The 24,950-nt window shown below is 40.8% G+C and overlaps 1 protein-coding gene across 3 annotated transcripts in view; it reads right to left on the reverse strand.

Moving 5' to 3' along the window:
* Window positions 1-24,950, reverse strand: part of CDH6 (cadherin 6) — a 127,700-nt gene that overhangs the window by 26,950 nt on the left and 75,800 nt on the right. For 2 of the 3 annotated variants that reach the window (XM_037129021.2, XM_053657401.1), the window contains exons 3-4: window positions 3,660-3,954; window positions 520-639 (exon numbers count right to left, since the gene is read on the reverse strand). In XM_037129021.2, coding sequence (XP_036984916.1) covers window positions 520-639; window positions 3,660-3,954 — 415 coding nt within the window. The remainder of the gene's footprint in view (window positions 1-519; window positions 640-3,659; window positions 3,955-24,950) is intronic. The other variant, XM_053657402.1, reaches the window with a different exon arrangement.

The raw sequence follows: 24,950 nt of genomic DNA on the forward strand, positions 1-24,950 counted from the left end.
ATGCCTCTTAGCATTGGTTCCCCCCAGGACCACGGGGGCACGGGGGAGGGACTGTGGTGGGTTGTACATCAGGTCTGAAGGTTCCCCTCGGCAATAACTCACAACGCTGCCACATTTCATTGGTCCAGATAAGTCATATGGCTACATGTAGCTTCAGAGAGTGGCAGAGAAGTGCAAACCTATCAAATAACTAGAAAAAGAAGAACTGGAATCGTTGTAAACAGCCAAAATGGGTATGAGGAGGGATTGGTCTTTTAGCTTTCTTCCAAGTTGGAAGAAAAAAAATAAAGCAATGTATAATTTTTCTGAATATATCAAATATAAAAATGGTAAAAGATCCATTGTCAAATTTCTTGATTAAAATGATCTGGATATTATGTTTATAAATATATCACTGGTATTTAGCAGACAAATCTAAAAAAATTCAATCACATTGATTGTTTTTATTAAAAACTATGCTAGCTCAGCCGAACATGCCAATTACAGACTATAAAAAGAAGATCAAAAAGGAATTCCAACCTGTTTCTGATTCAACGGAAAAGTAGGGTTGCCCCTGCAGGATGCTGTAGACGACCTTGGCACTGTTCCCGTACGTTGGATCGTCAGCATCGGTTGCATTGACTTGAACAACGAATGTGCCTGCAATGACGAACATGAATTGAAAATATATTAAGGGCCCATTACAGATCCTAGATAAGCACGCATAAAGAGAAAGCATGATTTAATTTTTGTATGAAACTGTTGTGGTATGGGAGTGAAGAACTTCAACGTTATGACAGGTTGAAGAGCCTTGGTCGCTTGCTCTGAAGGGACGTGAACGCCATTTAGAAATACCGCAAGGGTCAGGTTAGAGGGAAACATGGGCGGGAGTATGATGTCGGGTGGAACTGGTTTCCCTCCATCTCTAAGGGGGGCTGTCATTGGATTCTTGCTATGGTGCTTCTTTTAAGTTATCCAAGCCTGAGTCAATCTGAATCCTGCATTACTTTGTCCCGAGGGATTAGTTTAGGGGTTGTCCAATCAGGGGCCCACTCATGATTTTGTGGGAGATTCTATGTCATAGGTGCTCCTTCTCCTGGACTGTAATGTCCCGAGGCGGAGCCTGCAAATGCAGCAGCTACTTAGTGACCTGGGAGTTGGCAGCCCGAGAACAAAGCTGAACAGGACAGGGAGTTAAGGAGGAAACAGCTAGAATCCCAGTCAAACCATGTCTAAAGCCCACTTCATTTCTGGACTTAAGTAATGTGACCAATAAGTAATGTGACCTTCTGTTATTTAAACTAGTTTGAACTGGGTTTTCTGTTACTGGTGAACAAAAGCATCCTTAGTGATCCACCTACCTGTTAATTCTAAGAGACTGGAAGTCCTTGCACCTTAAAAGGGATAGTTTGGGATTAAGTAAAGAATTAATTGAAATAGTAGAGGATACACATCTGGAACCTATAATACCAAAAAATGATTGCAATTAAATATGTCAAGAAAACTATGATGCTTTATATCCATACTCTTATTTTATAGACCTGAGTCACCTATCAACCTTTGAACTATCCCAACCTCCCAGAAAATTCCACACAAATTTTGAGGTATATGCTTGTATGTATATTTCACTGCAGAGAAGTTCCATAGATTTCATCTGATTTTCAAAGGGGTCTCTGACTTCCCAAAAGGGTGAGATCCTCTGATTAAGATGATTTACAGCTGACTTTTGGTATTTTTTGGCATTCTTATTAAATAAATAGTAAGCATACTGCCAAGGTTTTCCTGTCCATGAATAGGGCAGGGACGTTACACTCAGAGAAGATGAGAATTTTTACATCGCTGTGGTAATCTCTAGCCAATACACTTATTGAACAAATGTCAGTATGTTGCACCGTGTTGAGGTGGGGTGCCCTGGTGCTCTGGGGTGGCAAGCTGGTGCATGAGATAGACCCTTTCAATTTACTGGGGGACTTGGGAAGGACGAGAGTAGCACACGACTTTAGAGTGAAGGCTAATAGTAGAAGCCAACAAACACATTCTTATTTCACATGAATACATGATTTAATCACTTTTAGGATATGATTGTCTGGAAGTTTTGAGCACCTGTTAGTTGCTAGATATTGTACTGGGGGCTCTGCTCCTGTTTTCTTCTTTCGTCTTCATGGTAACGCTTAGAAGTTGACATTCATTATTTATTTTTTAGCAATATGGAACTGGAGGATCAGAGAAATTATGCCATCTACCTGATACCACGCTGCTGCTTATTTGCAGAGATAACTTCAAACTCAGGGCTATTTGACAGCAAAGTTCATTTATAATGCCCTACTGTTGTTTATGTGATTTCTTTATATTAGAATAATGACATACTAGTTTATGGTAGTAATGGATATCAAGATAACCGTGCCTGTGCGCAAGTCAGGAAAAGGCTTCCCTTTCCCAAAACATGTTTCTGTCAGCTACCCCTAAATATCTGCATGACATATTTAATTCTACAATGGCTTAACAAGTAAGTCAATGGCACCCCCAGTAGTTGTACAATGATAACTTGTACGTCTGGTTACGGTTGCCCTGGGGGGTGCTGATGACAAGACCATTACTTATTAATTCTTCCTGTCTTTTACCACCCAGTGGAGAAACATCGTTCCTAACAAATCCTCCTCTGAAAAGGATTCTAATGCTCTTTTTTGCCTGGTGATGATCAGTGATTTTTTAAACAAAACAAAGTAGCTTCAAGTAATGAGATGAGCAATGACGTTGTGAGAAAAATTTACATGTTTTATAATCGTTTCCATAGATTAAATATTTTCAAAGTCTTAGAACTGTGAACTGAAGCAGCTCTGATATATGACTCAGAATTACAGAAACATTTTTATTATGTAATTTAGCCCTTCCGAATTTGACACTAAGTGAGAATTAAAATAACCCTTACGTGAGTAGTTGAGTCTTTGTCATTGTCATCCATGAAGCGTAGTAATATGGCTAAGAGTGATGTCAGGGGGCTCTTTTTCTAAGTTGTAATTCTGTTTACCTTCTCCCAGTCTAAGCAAATTAAGTGCCCACACATTAACTTTAAAATCGGTAGAGCTGCACACAAAATATTAATTTATCATATTTATGTCATGAAAGTCTCTTAATTTCCACCAATTAGTAAAGGATATACCCCCTAGACATCTATTGCATATTTTTTATGGATTAAAAACCAGTTTGCTTCGAGTCTCTTCTTCAAATATAGTTACTTAAAGCAGCAGTTATGCCTCTTTAGTCTGGACTGTAAACCTAGGCTTTCGTTTTCCCTGGGAAGGGTCTTACTTGGAGCCTAATGCCCATGTGGGTGAAGAGTCCTGGAGGAGGCTGCTGTTACCCCACTCAAGACACAGAATGGGAATTTGAAATGGGAGAAGGAGGGGATGGGTGGTCTTTCTTGTTCCTCCTCTCACCCTGCCACTTTTCATACCCTCATGTTTAGAGGAAATGTCATTTTCTTAAAAACAATAAACAAATGAGACTAGAATAATAGGACACATGAGGTACTTACAAAAAGGACCTAACTCGATGGAAATCTGATACTTTCAGAATGCAGCATGCATATTTATTCAACTGAGTAAAGTTCACACAGGGTCTTTATTGAGTTGATGCACTAGAGCAGAAACAGCACACGGGTGAAACCTTGCCTCACTCACCGACTTCGGACATTTCAGGAACCGTGGCCGTGTAAACCTCCTTGGTGAATATCGGCTCGTTGTCATTGATGTCGTGGATCTTGATGATGAATTCAGACTCGGGTTCCACAGGTATCCCTGTCCTTCTGTTTACAGCTTGCGCTCGAAGGGAGTAAACAGGTTTTTTTTCCCTGTCCAGCCGCCTGGTGGCCTGTATGTCCCCTGTGTTTTCATTGATAATGAAGAGATCTCCTGCTCCATCTCCTGAAAGGATATATTTAAGTGATCCATCTCCTCTATCCATGTCTGAATGTAACTAGTGTAGGAAAAAAAATTACAGAAAGTAAACGTCAAACATGTGATCCTAAACTGTTTATCTTTACTATGAATGCTTTCATTCAATCCTGTCTAAGGGGTGGTTTTTTTTTTTTTTGCTATTACTTAACTCCTAAAATACCATTCATTAATGAACATGTTTCCCTATAATCATAGAAATTCCCAGAACTGGAACAGAGCTCGGACAAAATTTCATCGTTATTCTGAACGATGGAAAACTAAAAGCCAGAGCAATCACAAAATGCCCAAGGTCATACTGGACTGGCTGGAATGAAACTATTTTCACTACAGCTTTTAGATTCTACTAACACGTTCTCTCTCACTTTGTGTACATGGGCACACTTGAGAAGCAGTATATTATTACTGAGAAAAGGATTTGGGTTTTTAAGTCAGACAGACCTGAGTACATTCTGCCTCTATACTGAATTTAGGGAAGTTAGTAAATCTCTTTCAGTCTAATACGATGGAGATTATAATCTATTTTCTACATAGGTATGAAACTTATGTAGTTATTTATGAATCAGTGAATGAAATTCAACTCAAAGCATCTAAAGTACATCTTAAGGACTACTATGGACTTTGCCTTGAAAAAGCACCTGATGAGATCATTGACAAGGTCCTTGAAATAAGGAGATTTCATGCTTAGATTTTAATTTTACATGGGAAAGAAAGGACCTTCTAAAAAGTAGAGCCACTCTAAGGTGGAATATTCTGCCTGAGAAACGAGTGGGTTACTGCTTCTGAAGGTAAACTGGCCGGGGAGTTAGTGGGATTAACCAGGGGTGGGTGCGGGTAAAGGGCTCAATTGCCTGAATGTGAAGACACCACTGAGGTGGGAGAGGATGAGTGGAACTTAAAGGAGCCCACGATGCCTGTCACGGAGATTATTTCCCAAGTGTTGACTTCCTGTTATTTCTCATGCTCCCCTTTTCCCGCTTCAGCAAAAGTGGAGGCAGCATCTCATAGGTCTTCAGTAGCTCATGGGTTTTCTCATCTAACCCTACTTACAAGATTTTAACAAGTGCTTTTTATTGAGGAGAACTGTTTGCAAACCCCACTTACAAACGTCAGCTGCATAAGGACAAGTACTTTCAATGGGAAGGCTGCTAATTTCTATCCGATTTCAGCTCTGAACAGACATCAGCCAAGTTGTCAACAGGGAAATGAACTCTGTGCCCTCCTGATTAACGCTGTTTGCGTGCTCAGAGCAGTGTCTAGAAACACACTGGAAGATAGAATTCCAGGGTGATAAAGGGATTTTAAAAAATAATGTAATCCTGCCTTCCTGAAAGTGTATCATATGGGATATCACTGATACAAAATGCTGATGCAGAAGGGTTCCGTGGCCCAAGAAGTTTGGGAAGTACTTCATATTTTGCCTCTTTCTTGGAGTTATCCAGTGTCTATCAACATATGAAAGACTGCAAATACCTACAGTTCAAAATTGTACTTGACTTATTTAATTTAGCTTTCCTGAACTGTCTGATGTAAAGAACTTTCTTTGCATGTGATTCGTATTGATATTCCCCAAAAAACACAGTTTGGGAGACATGAACTAACTGAATCCATCAGCACAGAGTCCAGAGAACTGAAGTTCCAGTTTGTTCAGTGTTTCCCAGATCACACACTCAACGTGAACACGCCAGATGATTAGAATGTGAGATTAGAAAGAAGAGGCCTCACAGACGGTTTGGTGCAACCTCCCGGGTTTGGGAGATGGGAAGCTGTGCCCAAGGCCGCACAGCTAACGCTGGTTAATAGCAGGGTTTGAGGGAGATGATTTTATTCATACAATTAGTAGCCTTGAAAGCAATTTGACAGAAATAATGGAAGATAAATGCAAACGGAGAGGAAATTGCTTAGAAGTGAGACAAACGCAGTAAGAAATGTAAAGCAAGGGTACTTCGTGATTTGCGTAATGCGATATGCTAAGGACACGTTGAAACCGTGATTACACAGAAAGAGCCACTGGGGAAAGTTTAACTCTCTGCCGTCAAATTGGAATGACTGAGGAGAGCTCTTAAAAAGCCATTTCATTAACTCACGAGCAACAAAACCAGCCTCACTGCCTGTTGCCTCCCGGCTCCAGGGCGGCCACGGTTAGCATCCTGGCACCAGGCAGGGGCCCTGCAGTCGGAAGAAGTACGGGTCCAGCTCCTCTTTCCTCCCAAAATGCAGGGTCACAGCAGCGTCCATGAAGTGCCCTGTGCCAAGTTCCTGATCAGTAAAACCCAGATAATAAGAGCTACAGGACAAGGCTGTCTTGAGGATCTAAGTAGAGCCTATATATAAATACGACAGTAATTGCTACCTAAACATGTGGTAAAAACGTGTGCTTTTATATGTGTTTTACAAATTACAAAGCTCCTTCCTCATTTAAAATACTGTTACTATTATTAATTCTTAGTTCATAGTGAATGTGTTTTTGCTCTTTTTTTTGACTTTGAGAACTTTGTTGTAAGCACTTTGAAAACCCAATCTTGCAAACACAGGCTATCTCTAAGGTGAAATCTTGCTATGAAAAGCCAGTATTCTTTTCCCAGGTGGCAATTGCTGTTTTTTTCCATGTGATTTATTATATTCCATGTTCCACTAGATTATAAACTCCCCTCGGCCCGTTCTTTCCTCACTCTCAATATGTAATTGTTGCACACTTAGTAGGTGAATACCACATCTGGTCACAAGATTTATTCAGGTAAAAGTAATCAGAAACTAATTTTTAGCTGTCAGGAGAGACCATTTCGATGACTTATAGAACAAAAACCTGCTACTTATGGAAGGGCAGCGGAGAGACCAACTAAGTGGGTGAACGGGGATCGCTCTGCAGATCCCAATTCTGATTTATCAATATTTAAAAACTAGTGGGAAAATGCAACTCTTCCCTCAGGCGTTGTATGGTAATAACACCATTAATAACACCATTTAACCTCACCCCCTCCAAGTGCAGGGCGGTGGCTGATGGAGAGCAGAGCAGCAGCCTCCAGAATCTTTCTTGAACTTCTTCCTCCGTTTTCCTCTGTTGAACTGCACCCCCCACCCCAGGGCCAGTTCTTTTCTCTTCTTTTGGGAAAAGGAGGAGAGACATAAGCCATCAGTGCTGGTGAAAGGCGTGGTGACAAGCAGACATTAGGGGTTTATTGAGCACTTAGATTTTAATTGGATTTTTTCTTTTGTGATGTCATTTATCATGGCCACTGTAAAAGGCAGAAGTTAACAACAACAAATAAAAGGTTGTAGGTTGCTGGAGGCATGTTTTTACTAATTTCAGTTTAATGTGCTGGTTCCATTAAGTTTAATCATCTGGTTCACTTTTAACGATTCACCGTCAAGTAAAAATTACCGGCTTCCCTCAGAAAGTCACATCTCATCTGACTCTGGCAGGATTTTTTACTACTGTACCTATTGCATATTGTTCCGGAAGAAGCTCTTGGTCTTTGATGGTTTTTCTGTCGATTAATTATTACTCTTTTTTAAGTGCAGCACCTGGACAAGTGAATACAGGGTCCTGGGTTGTGGATATGGCTGGAGTCTTCTTATCTGCTACTTGTGCCAACTTTCAACTTCATTTGGACTCCAGTTCCGAGGTAGAACACTAGTTGTATGGATTTTTAGCAAATTCACTATTGCTGCCCCATTCCTCTCATTTCTCCTCGCTGGGTCACTATGAGTCAGTAACCAAACTGAATCTTCTAATCTATGTTTAGACAGAAAACAGAATCTAGCTAAAAACTTTAAAGGCCATGAATAGGGAAGTACCTACAACATTCTGAAGGGGGCTTAGGGAAGGGATCAGGTGATTTCTTTTCTTTTCTTTTTTAAACAATCATTTATTACTAATATCTGCTGTACGTAATTATATGTACTATGCTTTTTAAAGTATTTTTTACTGATTATGCTATTACAGTTTTCCCAATTTCTCCCCCTTCATCCCTCCCCCCTTCCACCTTGCTTCCCCAACCTGTCAGCATTCCACCCCCCACCTTAGTTCATGTCCATGGGTTGTACATATAAGTTCTTTGAGTCCTCTGTTTCCTGTACCATTTTTATCTTTCCCTGTCTATGTTATTCCTACTAATTATACTTTTTCCTCCCTTTACCTTTTCCCCCCATTCCTTCCTTCCCCCTCCCCTCTGAACTTTTTCTGTGTGATGTCCATTTCTCTGATTCTGTTCCTATTTCGGTTGTTTGCTTAGCTTTTGTTTTCATTGTTTTTCTTTTCTTTTAGGTTTATTTGTTAATAGTTGTGAGTTTGTTGTTATTTTATTATTCATATTTTTTATCTTCCTTTTCTTAGATAAGTCCCTTTAACATTTCATATAATAAGGGCTTGGCGATATTTTCTGAAATAAAAAAATTAGATTGTGAGTAATATGCTTGTAGAGTGTAATGTAAGAGCAATTGTGGCCCTTTAAGAAATGTAATGTTTTCCAATCTGAAATGTCAAAGGACCATCAGAGAACAGCCGTGGTGAAAAGATGTTATTTGGCTGGGATTCAGGTGGGCAACCTGGAGTTACAGCAGAGAGAGCAAGAATACCTTTGTATGAAATAGCTTGAGTATTGTTTTAGATCAGGAAAATAAGTCCACGATCAAGTTGAGGCACATTGAGGCTTAACTGAATTCACTATATATGTATATACATATGTGCATATATACATACATCTCTCTACATAATGCATGTATACATAATGCTAATAAGTATACCTAATGTTGTGAAGGGCTCGTCAGGTAGAGTTTATGGCTGGAAGGATTTCAACCTAGTTTGAAGTCTATGGCAGAGATTACAAGTAGATTCTATTTTAAAGTTTGGGGTTACGCAAATAAAAATATTTTTCAATGAACTTGTATAGCATGTATTTTCATATGCTATCTTCGATGTTCCTGATTTAGCATGAATTAACTAATTTAAATCTGATGATTATTTTAAAAATCAAAACATCAATGGCATAATATTATCGTGGCAGGTTGCTGGAACAAGTTAAAAATGCAAATTCTCAGGCCCCACCCACCTGCAGAATCAGAAACTCAGTGGGTGCTGCCCAGTAGTCTGTGTTTTAAGCAACCCTCTGGGTCATTCTGATGAGCGCTAGAGTTTGAGAACCATGGCCTTAACCAGCACGATCTTTGGTGAAAACAAAGTTGGACAAAGGGACGAAATGAGTGTATTCATGCTGCGTACTAAGTCGTGTAATCTTGGGGAACTTAGTTAACCTCCCCAAGTCTTAGTTCCTTCATCTACATGAGAGGAATAATAATGATACTCAGTTTACAGGTGCATTGCTCTAAAAATTAGTAAAATATGTATGTAGAATGATTAAAAGAAGGACTAGTTTAGGGAAACATACTTCAATAAACATACTTGCACTGTCATTATTCTTGCATCATAAACTTGAAGTATTCAGAAGGTAGATTCTGAAGGTGAAAAGATTTGTGTTTGAATTCTGACTTTCCTGTTAACCAACTAAATTAATTAAATCATCTTAGTTTTCATTCTGTCATCCATAAGACAGAACTCAGAATAGTTAACTTTGCCAGCTATTCCGAATTTACTCATCCTGTAAAAGTTGGTAACTTGCCCTGGCCGGTGTGGCTCAGTGGATTGAGCTCCGGCCTGTGAGCCAAAGGGTTGGCTGTTTGATTCCCAGTCAGGGCACATGCCTGGGTTGTGGGCCAGATACCCAATAGAGGACATGTGAGAGGCAACCATATATTGCTGCTTCTCTCCCTCTCTTTATCCTTACCTTCCCCTCTTTCTAAAAATAAATAAATAACATCTTTTAAAAAAGTTGGTAATCTTGAGGCCTATGTCTTAGGTCCTTGTCTTTCCTCATTTCACATACTCTCCTTACATGAGGTCATCTACCTATTTTCACGTGTTCATCTCTTCTCCAAGTGTCATCGATGCCCAAACCTACACACGACATCAGGGCAGCCCATTTTCTCGAGATCCAGAGGCAAGGATACAACTGATTCCCAGGCCAGCCCTTTTGACATCTTACTCTCAGTACTTCCCAACCGATCCCACTACTTCCTCTCCAAAACCGGTTCCCCTGTTACACGTGCCATCTCTGTAAAGGCCATCAGAGTCATCCTAGGCCCTCCCCTCTGCCTCCATCACCACATTCCTTAGGCCACCAACCGCTGTCAATTCTACCTCTTATATCTTACTTGTCTCTGTCTGCACTGGTGTCGCCTTGGTCTGAGCCATCACCAATGCTCATTCATCTGTTGAACCGAGGCCCTCCAAAGACACCCTCAGTTCTGCTTCCTTTCAATTCATTTTTCTTTCTGTAGCTAGACCAGCCCAGCAACAACAACAATGACAACGACGACAGTAACAGCACTCTGAAGACAGTGCTCTCTTCTAATTAAATCCTTCAGTGTTTTCTCTTCACCCTTGGGTTAAAGCCCCCATCCCTATTCCTGAACGTGGTATCCAAAGTCCACCGCAGTCACAACCCCTCTCTTTAGTCCCATCAGCCACCATTCTCTCTTGCTGCCCTTTGGTCTATGCACTGCCATTTCTTGATGATGCATCAGTCTCTTTTATTTCTGGGCCTTCCTGCAGGTGGCCCCCTTGGCATAAAGTCCTTCTGCCCGTCCTCACCTGGTCAATCCAAGTTCACACGGTGGCTCTGTGTAGTCTGTCACTCCTCAGGAAGGACTTCCCTAAACTGCTAGTGTGGGTTAGATTCTCCAGCTATGCATTTTCAACTTATCCCCCACTTAGCCATCAGTAAATTCTGTTTGTTTTTCCTAAATAACTTGTTTCCCAGCCATTTTTAGGTTTCAATCAGCAAACAGCCAGATTGCAATCTTTACCAAGGAAGCTGTCTGGTTCACGTCTGCATTCTCAGCACCTAACACACTGGCGCATGATAGATCCTCGATAATTAACGACTGCCAACAATTAATGAGTCAGTGTTGTAAGGATAAAAAGAGATAAAATATTAATTATCAATGAGGTTCCTGGCACACGGAAGGCAATCAGTACATCTTAGTGTCCTCCGTTCCCTTTCTCACTTGATTTTAGGATAATTCTAAAATGTATCAAGACTATACATTCCTGAAGTTGCCAGAACATTTAGCGATTATTACCTAAAATTAGGCACATAGTCTAATCTAAGCAATCTGAAGGAGGAATACCAGTTATTGTCTCAGATCTAAAAATTTTTTCATAACCAGTTAAACCTCATTATAACTATGTCACTTGTATTTGCTAAAAAGAGCAAGGAAGTTCTAAGTATACCGAGGACACTGACTGTTAGAATCACACCAGGCATTGGGGTAGAAGTTACCTGGTAAGGGCGAGGAAGTCACAAGGTTTTACTGAACCTTATTTCAGGTATCATCCTGTTGTAGAAAGTAATGGGTAATGAATGGAAAAGGCTCCATTTTATGGACACATTGTTCCACAATAAGCATGACTTAACTGCAAACCAAGACCATTTTAAAACACTTATTGGCCTGAAGAGCTACATAAGGCAATGAATAAAAAACAATACTTGTCCTCTACAATTTAGGCTTATAAATGCTCATATGCAAAACATACAGAATAAATGCGGAACTTAGACAATGCAGCACTTTGGTTAGGTATCAGGAATAAAGAGGCAAATGAAAAGATGGAGAACAGCACAGAAGGAACTTGGAGTCAGCTGGCGGAGGTGGAGTCAGGGAGTGTTCTGTCTGAGATGATTTCGGGAGACTTCTCGGAGATGTTTAGATTTACTAATGGGAGCCAAATGACTGGGCAACCAGTAAGAGTGCGTGGCATGGTTTCAATGCTCAGCATGGGGGAAAATCAGAGGAAACCTTGAGTGGGCGCCTGGGGTAATAAAAGCAATAATGTCAGCTGAAATAGAAACACTCTTCCCCCGCGGTCACAGGATCCCATATTTTCTCACACGGCACTCAGATGTACGAGGGAAGTTGAGGCTTCTGTCTTCTTTAAAATAGCTTATCCCTGAAGTTCTAATCCCATCGAGTATTAGGAACTCTGTATTAGGTTGAATATCAAGTTAATAGTTTAGTGCGATCCAATAAAGTCTGCCTGATTCAAGAATACAGCCTTTTTAGGTAACTCTTTTAAATAAATCCTAGTCTTTCTGGTTTCTCCTCTTTCCCCTGATCCAGTGCAAGATGACATCTGTGTGTACGAGCAAGAGAGAGCCACATGGCCTGAACTCCAATTCTGCTCCTGTTGGAGAGGGAACTTCGGAGGCTTTTGGAACCAAGGGTAGTCCTTGTCCTGCCCCCTGGCCTGCTAGTCTCTAGACAAGACCCCTCGTCCATCACTTTCCTCAGTGGCACCTGTGCTTCTGGCAGGTGGGACCATGATTTCAGCTCCCGAGGGTCCAAGGTGACTAGCTCTATCCTGCCGTCCCCACCACCATCACGGAGGCCCTGGCTGCGACTCCTTCATTGCACTTGGCACGTGGTTGTAGCTACAGAGTTGCTTTATCCTCCGTAGGTACCGTCTGCAGGACCATTTATCTCTTTCTTGCCCTGGAGAAGCTTTGGCGACTCCTGGGACCTAAAATGGGCCTCTCCCTCACTACACGATTGTCCCCAAAGGGAGAAGGGAAACACCACCCCGCTTTTACCTGTACCCACACATTTGCACCTGCTCCCTGGCTCCCTTCAAGGACCTTCAATACACAGTCTCGGGCAGGAAAAATGACTTCAGATACACACAGGACTGTACGTGTTCATGCATTTAATAGCCAGGACTGTGAAATCCCTCCCATGGCTTGGGAAATACCCCTCCCCCCCATGAGTTTGGTGGGAGGAACTGCTGATCTCCACTCTGAGCTCTGAGCAGGCAGCTGGGCTGGAAGCCTGACCTGGAGCACTGAGGCTGGCACCCCCACTTTCTGGTGGTGACAAGTGTAAATGCCATTAGTCAGTTTTATTCTAGTTTGCTAGGCCCATGTTTTGATACATTAAATGGGCTCTAAAAAGATCTGGAAAATCTTTTTCTCTGGCAAAGCCTAGGCTTGGGCTATCTCCATACCCTATGACTTCTTTCTGTTTACACCATGTTGCCTCATGTAACGGCCTGAAATAATTATTTTCTTCTATACAACATAAACAAGTTGGTGGATTTTATGACAGTGGAAATATTTTATCATTAAAGTGTTCTTTTATATTATTCATCATTTGGCAATCGGTCTGGCTGGGATTTGGAAAAATAATAATAGCAGACATTTATTAAGAACATACTATGGGCTAGAAAATATGCTGAATTTATCACAGGGATTATGTAATTTGATACTCATCATGAATCTCTTCCTATCCCCCCTCCCAACTGATGAGGAAACTGAGGCAAAATAAATGTTAAGTAACTTCTCAGCATCGTACAAACAACAGGAGCAGAATTGGAGTTCAGGCAGTTTGACGTCATGGTCTAGTCTGTTAACCACAACAAATATTTTCTCTGGATGTTTACATTCAGTTCAATGAAGAGTCATTAGAAGCTCAATCTGTACCAAACAGTATTTTAAGTGTTGAGTTACAGGCATTTAACAAAGGATTTTTTAACCTCTGCACCAGTGACATTTTGGGCCTGATAACTTTTGTGGTGGTACGAGTCCTGTTTACCAACATTCTTGGCCCCTGTTTGCTAGACACCTGTAGCACCTTTTAAATTCTGACAACCCCAGATCTCTCCAAACATTGCCAAAGGTCCTCTGGAAGGATAGAACTGCTTCCACTGAGAACCACTGACGAACTTTATCTATCATCTATCTATCTATCTATCTATCTATCTATCTATCTATCTATCTATCATCTATCTATCATCTATCTATCATGTTTCCTCCTCCCACCTTATTTCTCATTGTGTACCTTGTAACTTTTAAAATTCACTCAAATAGTAACATAAAGGGGTCTGAATCTGCAGAGATCACACATGACCCACTCGATTTAGTCTTTTATCTTTTGTTGGTTTTAATAACCAACAAGAAAGGCCTTGTGTTATGCAGAGGACAATTTTTGATAAAGTGCAGAAAGTGAAAAAAATTTCAATTTAAACTCAGGAAAAATTTATTAATTTCCTTGACATTTATCTTTTACACCCAATACCTCGAATTTAACATCGAAAGTACCAAAGTAACTATTAAATGAACAAAACTTGAGCACTATAGTAGTTGCAGGAGGCAGGATAATGACCCTCCCAATGATGTCCATGTACTGCTTCCTAGAACCAGGGACTGTGTTACCTCACATGGCAAAAGGGACTGGACAGATGTGATTAAGGTAAAGATGGTGAGGTCAGGAGACCATCCTGGATTATTCCGGTGAGCCCACATATCACCAGGGTCCTTATTGGGGAAAGAAGCAGGGAGTAAGAGGACGTGTGCGGTGAAGCAGAGAGACTGAGTGGAGCATGATACATGCCGGTTTTGAAGACGGAGGAAGGAGCCGTGGACCCCGGGAGGACGGCAGCCTCTAGAAGCTCCAAAAGGCACGGAGAGGGATCCCCCTGGAGTTTCCAGAGGGACACGCTGCAGACACCTGGCTTTAGCCCACTGAAACCTGTTTTAAACTTTTGACTTCCAAAGCTGCAAGATCATAAATTTGTGCTGTTTTAAGCCATTAGGTTTGTGTAACTTGTTTCAATGGAAACAGAAAACTAAGACAGTATTTCCTGATCTTTGGAACTCAAGGTGAACCGAAACTGTATGTGGCCCTTCAAGAACCCAGTGAAAGAGGGAAGAAAACCAAGCCTTGGTGACACTATGTGTCAGGTCCTGCATGAAGGCTTCCTCCAGGAGCCACCCGGAGGTCAAGGAGGTGAAGTAACCTACTCAAAGTCAAGGACAGAGCCAGGAAGCATACCAGGATCTGCCTGACTCCGAAGTCTATGCTCGTTCACATGAGCACATACTGCCAAAAGACACTTCCTGCCACGATTACAAAAGTATCTGGATTCACTATATTTATTATATTAGGCCCCGGGCTCAGTTATTTGTAAATTCTATTGGCATAAATGATACAAACTGTAATAGATGTTGTTGTTCATTTGGGATTTATCAGTTAAACAAATGCCTTTTGGTTTATTCACCGCATGAAGTTAGTTCCCCCCAAAAGCATTGTTTAGCGCCCTGGGCTCGGCTCTGAAAGTCCAAGGTCCTCAGCTGACTGAGACATTAGTCTCAGCTTTGCTTAGTCTCACATTTTCATTTTCAAAATGCCAGTGGTAAATCAAGTTGAGAGCCGGTCAAAAATTGATTTAGAAAGGCATTGTAACTCACCAGTTTTAATCCTGCTGCTCTTTGCCTTACAGTGCAGTCTCTGCAGCGACTGATAAATCTGAGGCCAGAGACACACAGGCACACGCACAGACTCCTCCCGCCCCTGCCCTTCCTCTCCCTCTGTCTCTGGCACTACGCTCTGCAAGAAAATATTAACGGATAAATGCAGACCCTTGAGACGTGATGCATCACACGACAGAAACTTAAAGAAGTAATATTTCTCACTAGCTAATGGACTTTGCCCAAAATGTGTTTTCCTTCAAAGGCAAAAATCATATTGCATTCAATAATCTTATGTTGCCTCTTACTTAGGATTTGGACAGTTAAAGCTACATCTTTATAAAACTTGAAGTAGTTTCCTTGAGGGAGAGACTATTTCTTGTTCAGATTCATAACTCTCAAGCATCTTGTGTGTGCTCAGTAAATGATGATTAAATTGAATTCTGTAAGCTACTCATACAGTCAAGGAAATAATGGTGAGCAATTCTAGGAGGCAGATTATGAGCTCATTTATTCATTTTTCTTGCTTTGGAATCAGTTTATAAATTCTTAAAGGCTTGGAACAGTTCTTTTTTTTTTAAAAAAATGTTTTTTGCTTTACAGGAACTAACCATGACCCACTCAGTGAAGAGCGGTGTGTACAGTCCCAGTGGCTATACCAGGCATGTGTCTCCCAGTGATGTCAGTGCCGTGAACTTGAGTGCTCCATCTCCTAAGCATTTATACTGTTATCTCGTTGGCCCACCATGTCTGAAATACTCTCTGCTACTTTGATATCTTCCCGGTGTGGGAGAAGTGGAGAGTATCAGATCTAACCACATCGGAAAAGCGGGCCGCAAGCCCCAGCAGGCACTGCTGGCAATGGCTCTGGGGTCCCTTAACCCCTCTGGGATCTGCCTCCTCAAGAGGGGGAGCACTTATGCAGACCCCTGGCGGAGCCCCTGCACTGGTGAGAGCACCTCCTAACTGCAGGGACTGATAAAATGCACGAACATGTTATCAGTGCCCCTTAATAATTGCAACACACATTTTCTGCCATGAAACTCTGCTGAAAACAGTCTGCTGCCAGAGGTGGTTTTCCTTGTGTCTGGTTTTCTGTTCCGTGCCCCTCCATTCTGCACCCTCCCCTTCGTTAGAAGTTGTCTGATGGTCGGTGTCACGGGAAGATTCTGGCTGCCTCGTTATCATTTGAAAACTGAAGTAGGTTGAGGTGCACACTGAATGAAGGACTGCCACTCGAGTTTGCCCAAGTCACCTAATCTTTTAAAATTTAATTTTAAAACTATATTTCCCTTCAAGAGGTAGGTGGAACGATAATCACCAAAATTATAGCTGTAACACAGTGTCCCCTGTTTTAGTCTTTTTATATATACACAGAGTTGGGAGGATGGGTAAAACCCTCAAGACACAAATAGGATAAGAAGGAAATTTCTGGTAATCCATTCTGCCTTACTTGATTTCCACTTTTTAATTTAAAAACTTTTACTTGGAAATAATCTCAAACAGAGAAGATGCAAAAAAAATGTTTTACTTGATTTCTAAAAGGGAAGCCTTCTTCCTAGAAGGTATTTACCCTCATTGGGAAAAAAAGATGAAACATCAGGCTATAGATTAAATCATGAAATGAGCCAGATTCTTATGCTTCCCAATTTATGAAGAAGAAAACAATGAAAGCATGCTGTGATCTTGCATGACCATATTTTAAAGCAGATTTTTCTCCGCATCTCCTCTATCACGTTTCTTTTCTGAATTGTACTTGTCCATAGTAGAAAGAACTAAGATGAGATTATTCTCCAGAGATGATTATTTTTCCCATGAGAACTAAAAATATGTTGATTGGAAGAATAGAAAGCTGCTAAAAAAGAATTAGTCATTATATAGAATTGTCGTCTTTGTATTATCATCACATTTGTCTCTATAGTCGATGTTTTGTGAATCATTGCCATCTTTGTCCTCAGGTCTTACATGATTTCTCCTTTACTGGATTGTCTGTACTATGTACCTCCTTAGGAATTTTAAGAAAAAGAAATTTGTTTTTTATTGGATAACTCTGGCTTTTTCTTATTTTGTTTCAAGCCTTCTTCTACTGAGACCCTAAATAATGTCTGATTTTCATTGGTAAAAGTCTTAAAGGCACCAACTTTTATGATATGATATTATTCGCTATATATTTCCTTTTTATCTTTCTTGTTAGTTCATGCACATACTTGTACAACTGTGTTGTCTGCAGTTTCTCTGGTTTGCAATAAGGAAGCTTGCATTTTTCCTCCTGCATCATAAATATTTGTGTCACTTGAGGTGAAAATTTCAGAGGTAGTTTCCATGGACTTTCATAATAAATTTGGTTTATACATTTACTATCTAATATATCCTTGAACTTTAAAGGCTAGATTTTCAGTCGTCAATGGCACAAATCACCATCAATGATATCCACAGCAAACCATTCACATCAATGAACTGGGAGGCAGTTTTTAGATAGTACAGCAAATTTTCACCTTTTGTGGTCCCTCACTGCAGCTTAGTTAAGCAATATTTGGCTGTTTCCAATGTGCAACATCTGTGCTAGGCACCTTGAAGGGTATAGAGTTGAGGAAGATCTGTAGCAAGAATCCTTCAGAGTTAACAGAGATATAAGCATTGGAGGTAAAAATTTAATATCTAAAGCACTAATTGAAAACCAGCACTGGGATCTCATATAAAACACTACTCAATTATTGAGGGTCAAAATTCAACCTTAAACAAGGAATTCATTATTTTGTTCAAAAAGGTGAAGCATTTGGGGTGATTAAACTATTAAATCGAGAGTAGTTTTTCCATAATAAAACCGACTTAATAACATAAGGAGAGCATTATATTATTCCAACTTAATTATGATAATTCCAACTTAAAATATTAGTATACCTGAAGTATCAATACTATAGTCTTTTTTTAAATTGCTGAATGCATTAAACTTTTTAAGAAAACAGCACCTAGCCAGACTCTTAACATTTCTGAGCAATTTAAATAATATAAACTCCAGATTGTGGTGTAAACTGATGTTTTTAAGTGAAATAAATGATAAATAGCCTTAACAGGAGGACTTAGAAAAGTTAAATTCATCAAACAAGGTGATGGTACTGTGCATTTTATTTTCTGTTTGGGATAACAAAGAAAAGTTCATATTTTTATATATTCTCAGCCTTCTGAATTGCAGTTGATTGATCATATTTGCAGATGCTTTAGCACCATTTTCTGATCCACGATACCTGACCTCCCCGAAAAAGGCAGGACATCAGTGGGATGTTGTGGGCTCCTTTGGTTCTTCCTTGTCTTCATCTTTTCTCTTCTCTCAAGGTGCACTTGATCATGGAGCCCCTTTCTGCTTTGTACTGGTCTTCCTTTACACCTGACTAGAGAGTATGATATGCCAGGCCCTGTTCTAGATGCTTCCTGTGTATTACTTATTTAATCCTCACCTCAATAACTGTATTAATCCTCTCATTTAGCAGCCGAAGAACTGGAGGGCAGAAAGAGGTTTAATAACTTGCTCAACATACCCAGGTAGTCGAGGTGTAGCTGGGGCTCAACATAGGCAGGCTGCCTATGTTATTAACTTTACACTCTCTGGTGAGTGATTGCTGAATGAGTGAAAAGCATTTTCTCTCCAAATCTATTCGGAAATGCCATAGCTGAGATAACTTCAATTGCCTTCTTAACGCCAATCTCTGTTCCCTCTAGTCAGCTTTAAATCCCACATCCAGAGTGAGATTTCAAGCTTTTTGTTATGCCTTTATTACTGCCCTCAGGTCTTCTGAAGTACACCAATTCACCCGAAATATTTACTCATATATTTCACACATGTATACATTTTAATCTTTTTAAATGTCTCTCTTATATACATGCATTCTTTGTGAATGGAAAACTGTGAGAAGCTATAAATATTTTTTTTCCAGTGAAATCTTTTGGCATGTTGCTTTTCTTCCTATTCCAGGTTGCATAATTTCAAATTTGATGCCTAACATTGACCTTTGATAATACTTATTACTTTTACTTCTTTATCAATAATGGCAACAAAAACCCCTTTTTTTCTCTTCTGGGGAATCTGTACTTTCCTTTGGGCCCTTCTCCTGTTCCCTAGGTTTGGAAGCAGTACTGATACACCTAGCACGCTCGTTAGGATTATATTGCATTGTCATCTTAATAACTGAGTACATGAAAGCTTATGGGAAAGTGGAGTTTGTTAGCGGCAGCCTATGTCTGCACAGAGAGGCGCCTTCTAGACTTTCCAGTGATACATGAAGACCTAAACATAATCTCTAAATTTGGTGAAGGCTATCAAAGGCTATCCCTTTGAAGGCTACCCCTATCAAAAACCTACTCATTTTTGGTAAAAGAAGGTAGAACATTAGGAAGATACATTTAATTTCGACTAGAGAGGTATGGACCTCTAACAGTTAAATTTATAATTCTGGGTTCAATATATATACTTGCCTTGTCATATTTAAAATAATGTTCTAATGATGTCATTCATATCAATGGAAATGAAAAAGATTGTGGTTTAAGAACCTAGTGTCAGGGATTTTAATCTAATTTTTGAAATAAAATTCAGTCAAAGTGATAATTAAGGATTTTGATTTTAAAAGAAATGTAAACTAGATGTTGGCATTCTGCGTATTTAGGCTTGCTTCTCTGGTGGACCCATAACGCAACAACAAATGAAGGACTCTGGTGCGGATCGAGCACCACATGGTTTAATAATGGTACAGAGAAGTTGAGGCAGCCAGTGAAGAAATACTTAAGGGTGTCTGTGGGCCAGATTCTGGGGGACTCGTTATAATGAGCAGGCAGACTCTCCATAACTTCCCAACAACCTCTAACTCTGTTCGACTCGCAGAGTGTGGAGGTTAAATAGCTCAGTGGGAACCAGAAGAACCTGAACCCTCAGATCTGTTTATTCACCTTCATCCCTCCATCCTGTTGAACAAATTGGAGTACAAGCAGAAGGCTATGGGATTGCACAGGCGTAATGACTCGGGAGTGGGAGCATCCGGATTGGGCTCAAGTTTGCTTCCTGTGCTTCACTCTATGTGGCCCAGGCAGCTGAAAGTTGCCTTTGAGTTTATGACCAAGGTCAGACGTTCTCTTTTGCTCCTCACACGAGCAACTGTGCCGAGAGGGGAGTTTCAGACTCAGGGAATTGCTGTTAAATGGGACATTGTCTTAGCATCAAATAGCAAATGGAAGTTTTTGTCATTAAGCAAGTGAAATTAGGTGGCTGATGGTGGAGACAAAAGGAGGATTACTGCCAATATTGGCAGTTGGGAAGTTACTTCTCGAGACATTTTTAAAATGTACATCCAACAAGCAAGTGAAGGCACATTCTCTAAAATAGACTAACAGTTGAAGTATAAAAATGTTAAATGGCTGAGCATGAAATTTAAATGATGAAGAAGAAAGATGTGCCCAAGGCACTTGTCCTGACACAGGGAGAGAAGATTGTCACAGGTCACTGAACCAGAACAGAAGTTTACAGAAGGTTATCAAGAGAAATGAAAAGAAAAGACACTTTTTCATCATGACCCAAAAGACCACCAAGTGCATATCTAATTTTAAAATACTCACATGTAACCACTTTAAATATCTCTGATGTAGTCTGGAAATTAAAATCAAGAAAAAATAAAAGGAAGGCACAAAATATTCATGCAAACATTTTTGTAGCTCTTTAAAAGTAGTATTGAAAAAAATTATTTTTCTCTCTACTTTTGGGTTTCAGAGCAGGTTCTCAGCAGGTACGTGTGATACCGAGTTGAATCCAATCATTGAACACCAAAGCATGTTTCGTGTCTGTGTTTTCATTTGTGCTCTGTGAAGCGGTGGGTGTTTGCCAGGGGGGTGCAAAGGGACAGTTACAAGGTCAGACAGAGGCCAGCTGCTAGCCCCCAGCAGTGTGAGACACTGGGTTAAAACCCTGACTGCTCTGAGCCCTGGTTTACTCATCTATAAAATGGGTCCAACTAACACGCGGGCATTCAGGTTGCTGTGAGGGTCCGATGAGATCACGTGTATGAGGCACTCAGCAGAGTGTCGGGAACGAGGTAACCCTCCGCAGATGTTGGATACGATGATGCTTTAATCTGATGCGCTGTAGTTTGAAGTGATGGGTTAAATGAGTCTCTGAATCACCCCTCACATTAGCAGTAGGAGGTCTCTACTCTTAAGTTTATGCTCTTTTCAGAAACAAAAAATAGGAATATAATAAAGGAATACTTTAATGACGGCAACTTTTAAATGGTCTTTCAGAATGTATAAAATATTGCTTTATATTTGCTGATTTGGGGTCATGTAATTACAGGCACAAATAATTGTTCGTGTCTAATTTTAATGGTGTATCTAGCTGACCACTTTTATTTTTATAGGCCATTAAAACATGACTGTCTAATTATCCTAAGAATAGTGGCTTCATTGAATGGGAGAAATGTTCATTTCAAAGACTCAAGAGAAAGCCGTATTGGGAAGGCCTGTACATTAGCATTTCACATAGAACCCAGATTTTCATGGTGTTTAAAAAAGCACAGTGTGTCAGTCTGGGGGAAAGCTCCACCAAAGAAAACCAGCACCAACTTCCAGGAAGCTAGCATCAGAAAATATCTACGAAAACATACAAGTTTATCAAATTGCATAAAAACAGATCTTCTGGTATGCTACTAAAAATAGCAGCCTCTTGAATGCTTCTAACGAAGATTAGTTTTGTGGACACATTGTGTGGAGAGAGGGGACGAAGAACGTTGTGAAGGTTAAAGTGGAGGCGACAGGAAATTAAGCTTTGCTGGGGTCTGCTCAGTGACAATATGTGAATCTTTTGCCTAAAATTGTGCATAGTTCTGAGGTTTTTTTATCTATTTATTTTTGTATTAATGAATGCCTGTGCTTTGGAAATCTAATCGATGTCTACCCATGTTCTTCTTTCTCATTTAACTTAATTTTACACAATATACCAATTCACCACCAACCAAGGAATTGCCACATTATGTAAAGTTGCGGGGAGGGCATGGTGTTTTCTGAAAATAGGCAATGCTCTCTTCTTGTTTTTCTCTAAGCCAAAGATAACCTAAGTAGATTTTGTGTAAGATCAGATACGGTTCCCTTTGGCCCTGGACAAGCAATACGCACCTCTCCCTGTTTTCTGGGCTGGCACTAGTGACACTTTCACACTTCTTACTGCTCTCCCGAAACCTCTGAGCCTCCTGCTTTCTCCCCTTCGGAAGCCCCTCCAACTCCCCCTGTGCAGTGGAGCTAACGCCGTGATGCAGTCCTTCCAACACCATCATCTCCTTCAGGAAGCTCTGCCCTACCCACGCCCAGCTGGTCCTCTCCTGTACATTCCCATAATGCTTTAATCACTGAATGTGCCACATTTTGTTACAATTATTGCCAATAATAGTCTCTTAGGGCCGTGGTTCTCAAATTTTGCCATATATTGGAATCATAAATAATTAAAAATCAACTAAGTAAAAATCTCTGGGGAAGGGAGACCTAGGCGAGATAATTTTTAAAGTGACACTTCTCTAATTTTAATGGGCATATGGTCCACCCGGGGATCTTGTTGAGGTGCAGCTTCTCAGGTGAGGCCCGGGGTTCTGTATGTCTTATAAGCTCCCAGGTGACACGGAGGCTGCTTATGCCAAATCATCCAAAGGTTGCCCTGAAATCTCCATATATTTTGGAAAATAACTATTCTTATTTGTATCTGTATATCTTAAGCTCACAGACTTTTACCCAATACAGGACCACTTCTTCCTACACTGTTACCCCTACCTGCCACCAGCATTTTCGGCGGGTCAAGGTGTTGAAATGTTCTCCTGAATCAGAGTTTGGGGGTGTCAGTATTTCAGCTGTTCACAGTGAGGGCACCACTCCCCAGCCCCAAAGAGCCCATGTTTCTGTGTTAGTCCCACTGGACAAGGGCGCAGCGCGAGGCTGACAAGTATTTCGACAGGAAGAGGAGGAAGGTCTCACTGCTGTTGCTTCTGCTTCGAGTTTGAAGTATGACCTTGTCCATTCGCGTTATTGTCGCCCAGACTCTGTCCTCCACTGCTTCTTGGATGCTCACGCAACTCGACCTTTTTTCTCTTTGGACACTCGGCAGCCCTTTGCTCCCCACCGATTCTCACACTTTCCTTACTCCACCATGGTCACCGTCATCTCTACTGACTGAGCCCAGAATAATTGGAACCAAGGAACGCAAATATACACATAAACAAATGCTTACAATGCAAAGGCTTTCTTCTTCTGCTTTGTTTTTTGCTCAACTGCATGACTTTTCCTCAGTTAACGCTTCTATCTGTTACATGGACGGATTAGTCTTTTTAGTGTCAAGCCTCAGGAGGACCCTCTAAGTAACTATTATTTAGTGAGGTTAAGGTTCGATTAGCCTTTGTAACCTTTGTACGGCAATCTGACTGTAGTCTAATGGTCCTCAGGGTGTTCACTGAGGTCCCCTGGGAGGCAGCATGGACCCACGGTGGCACCAGGAAACAGCTGAAAATTTCCAGGGAAATCGTGCAACACTTGAGCTCTTGCCAGACACCCTGTGAACTACACCTTAAGGTAGTTCACAGTTTCGGCAGTAGGTGGTGCTACATTCCCTTCTATGCTGTTCTGTACTGAAGCTGGGCTCCCCCCAGCGCTTGTGGTAGAAGGCAGGTCAGGGCAAAAATCGATGCGGGAAAGGAAATGGGGGCGCTGTCCAGCCTTAGAGGCTCTGCAGTGTCCAGTGGGCTCACACCTTCCATTGGTAAGTAACCGCAGATATATAAGAATGAAGTATTTTTCCCTCTTAACTGATATGTATTTTTTGTCCACAGTCATTTATTTTTTTTAGGACATAAATACTTATTAAATTGTCTGGACCTAACTATTTCTTTTGACCTAAGGACACTGTGAACAAAATTGTTGAGACAGTAAGGGCATGGTGAACGGAGAAAGTTTTGGAACCTCTGCTATAGCCTGCTCTTGAAAAGCATTTTGTTTTCAGAAGTTTCCTGACACTGTCGATCTAGGCAATCTCATCAGGGATCTGTCTTATTCCAAATCTATTAAAAGTGGGCCAATTTGTTGCTACTTGAGGAACCCAAACCTTTTTTTTTCCTTTTAAAATTTTTTGTCCATTTTTAATTGCGGTACAAAACATATTCTAGTCTAATCCTTTTGACTATTGGTAAAACATAATTCAGGGGACAGATTGGGAAAACGCCCTATCAACAGTATAAGTATACCGGTTATACACCCCTGATGTTGCAAAGCCAGCAACTATGACAACTTCAGTGGTAGTTTTGACTTTTTCTCCGGCTACACTCTCTCAGGTGTATCTCAATCCAACTAATCGGATTGAAGCTGTGATCGGGAAGGGGTTTTTGCCTCTCTCCCCTACATATTCCACCCCCTGAGAGTTCCCTCATTTAACTTCTGCAATGATATAAAAATCAGCATTGCACTTCAATGCATTACTCATGAACTTAGCAGTGTATACAGTGGATTTTTCACCGAGAATAGCAACTTCTTTACACACCTACTATGTGCTAGCCACAAGCTCTCATCTCGGTTACACTACATGGCAACTCCATGACGCACGCACACCTTTGGGCGTTTTCTAGATGAAAAAAACTGCAGCCTAGAAAAGTTAATAACCAGCCCTGGGCCACACAACCGGTGCTTGGCAGCACTGAGACGCAGCCTCAGACCC

This window comes from Artibeus jamaicensis, unplaced genomic scaffold (assembly GCF_021234435.1).
Source record: "Artibeus jamaicensis isolate MK-2021 breed Jamaican fruit bat unplaced genomic scaffold, CSHL_Jam_final scaffold_369, whole genome shotgun sequence".
NCBI classification, from domain to species: Eukaryota; Metazoa; Chordata; class Mammalia; order Chiroptera; family Phyllostomidae; genus Artibeus; species Artibeus jamaicensis.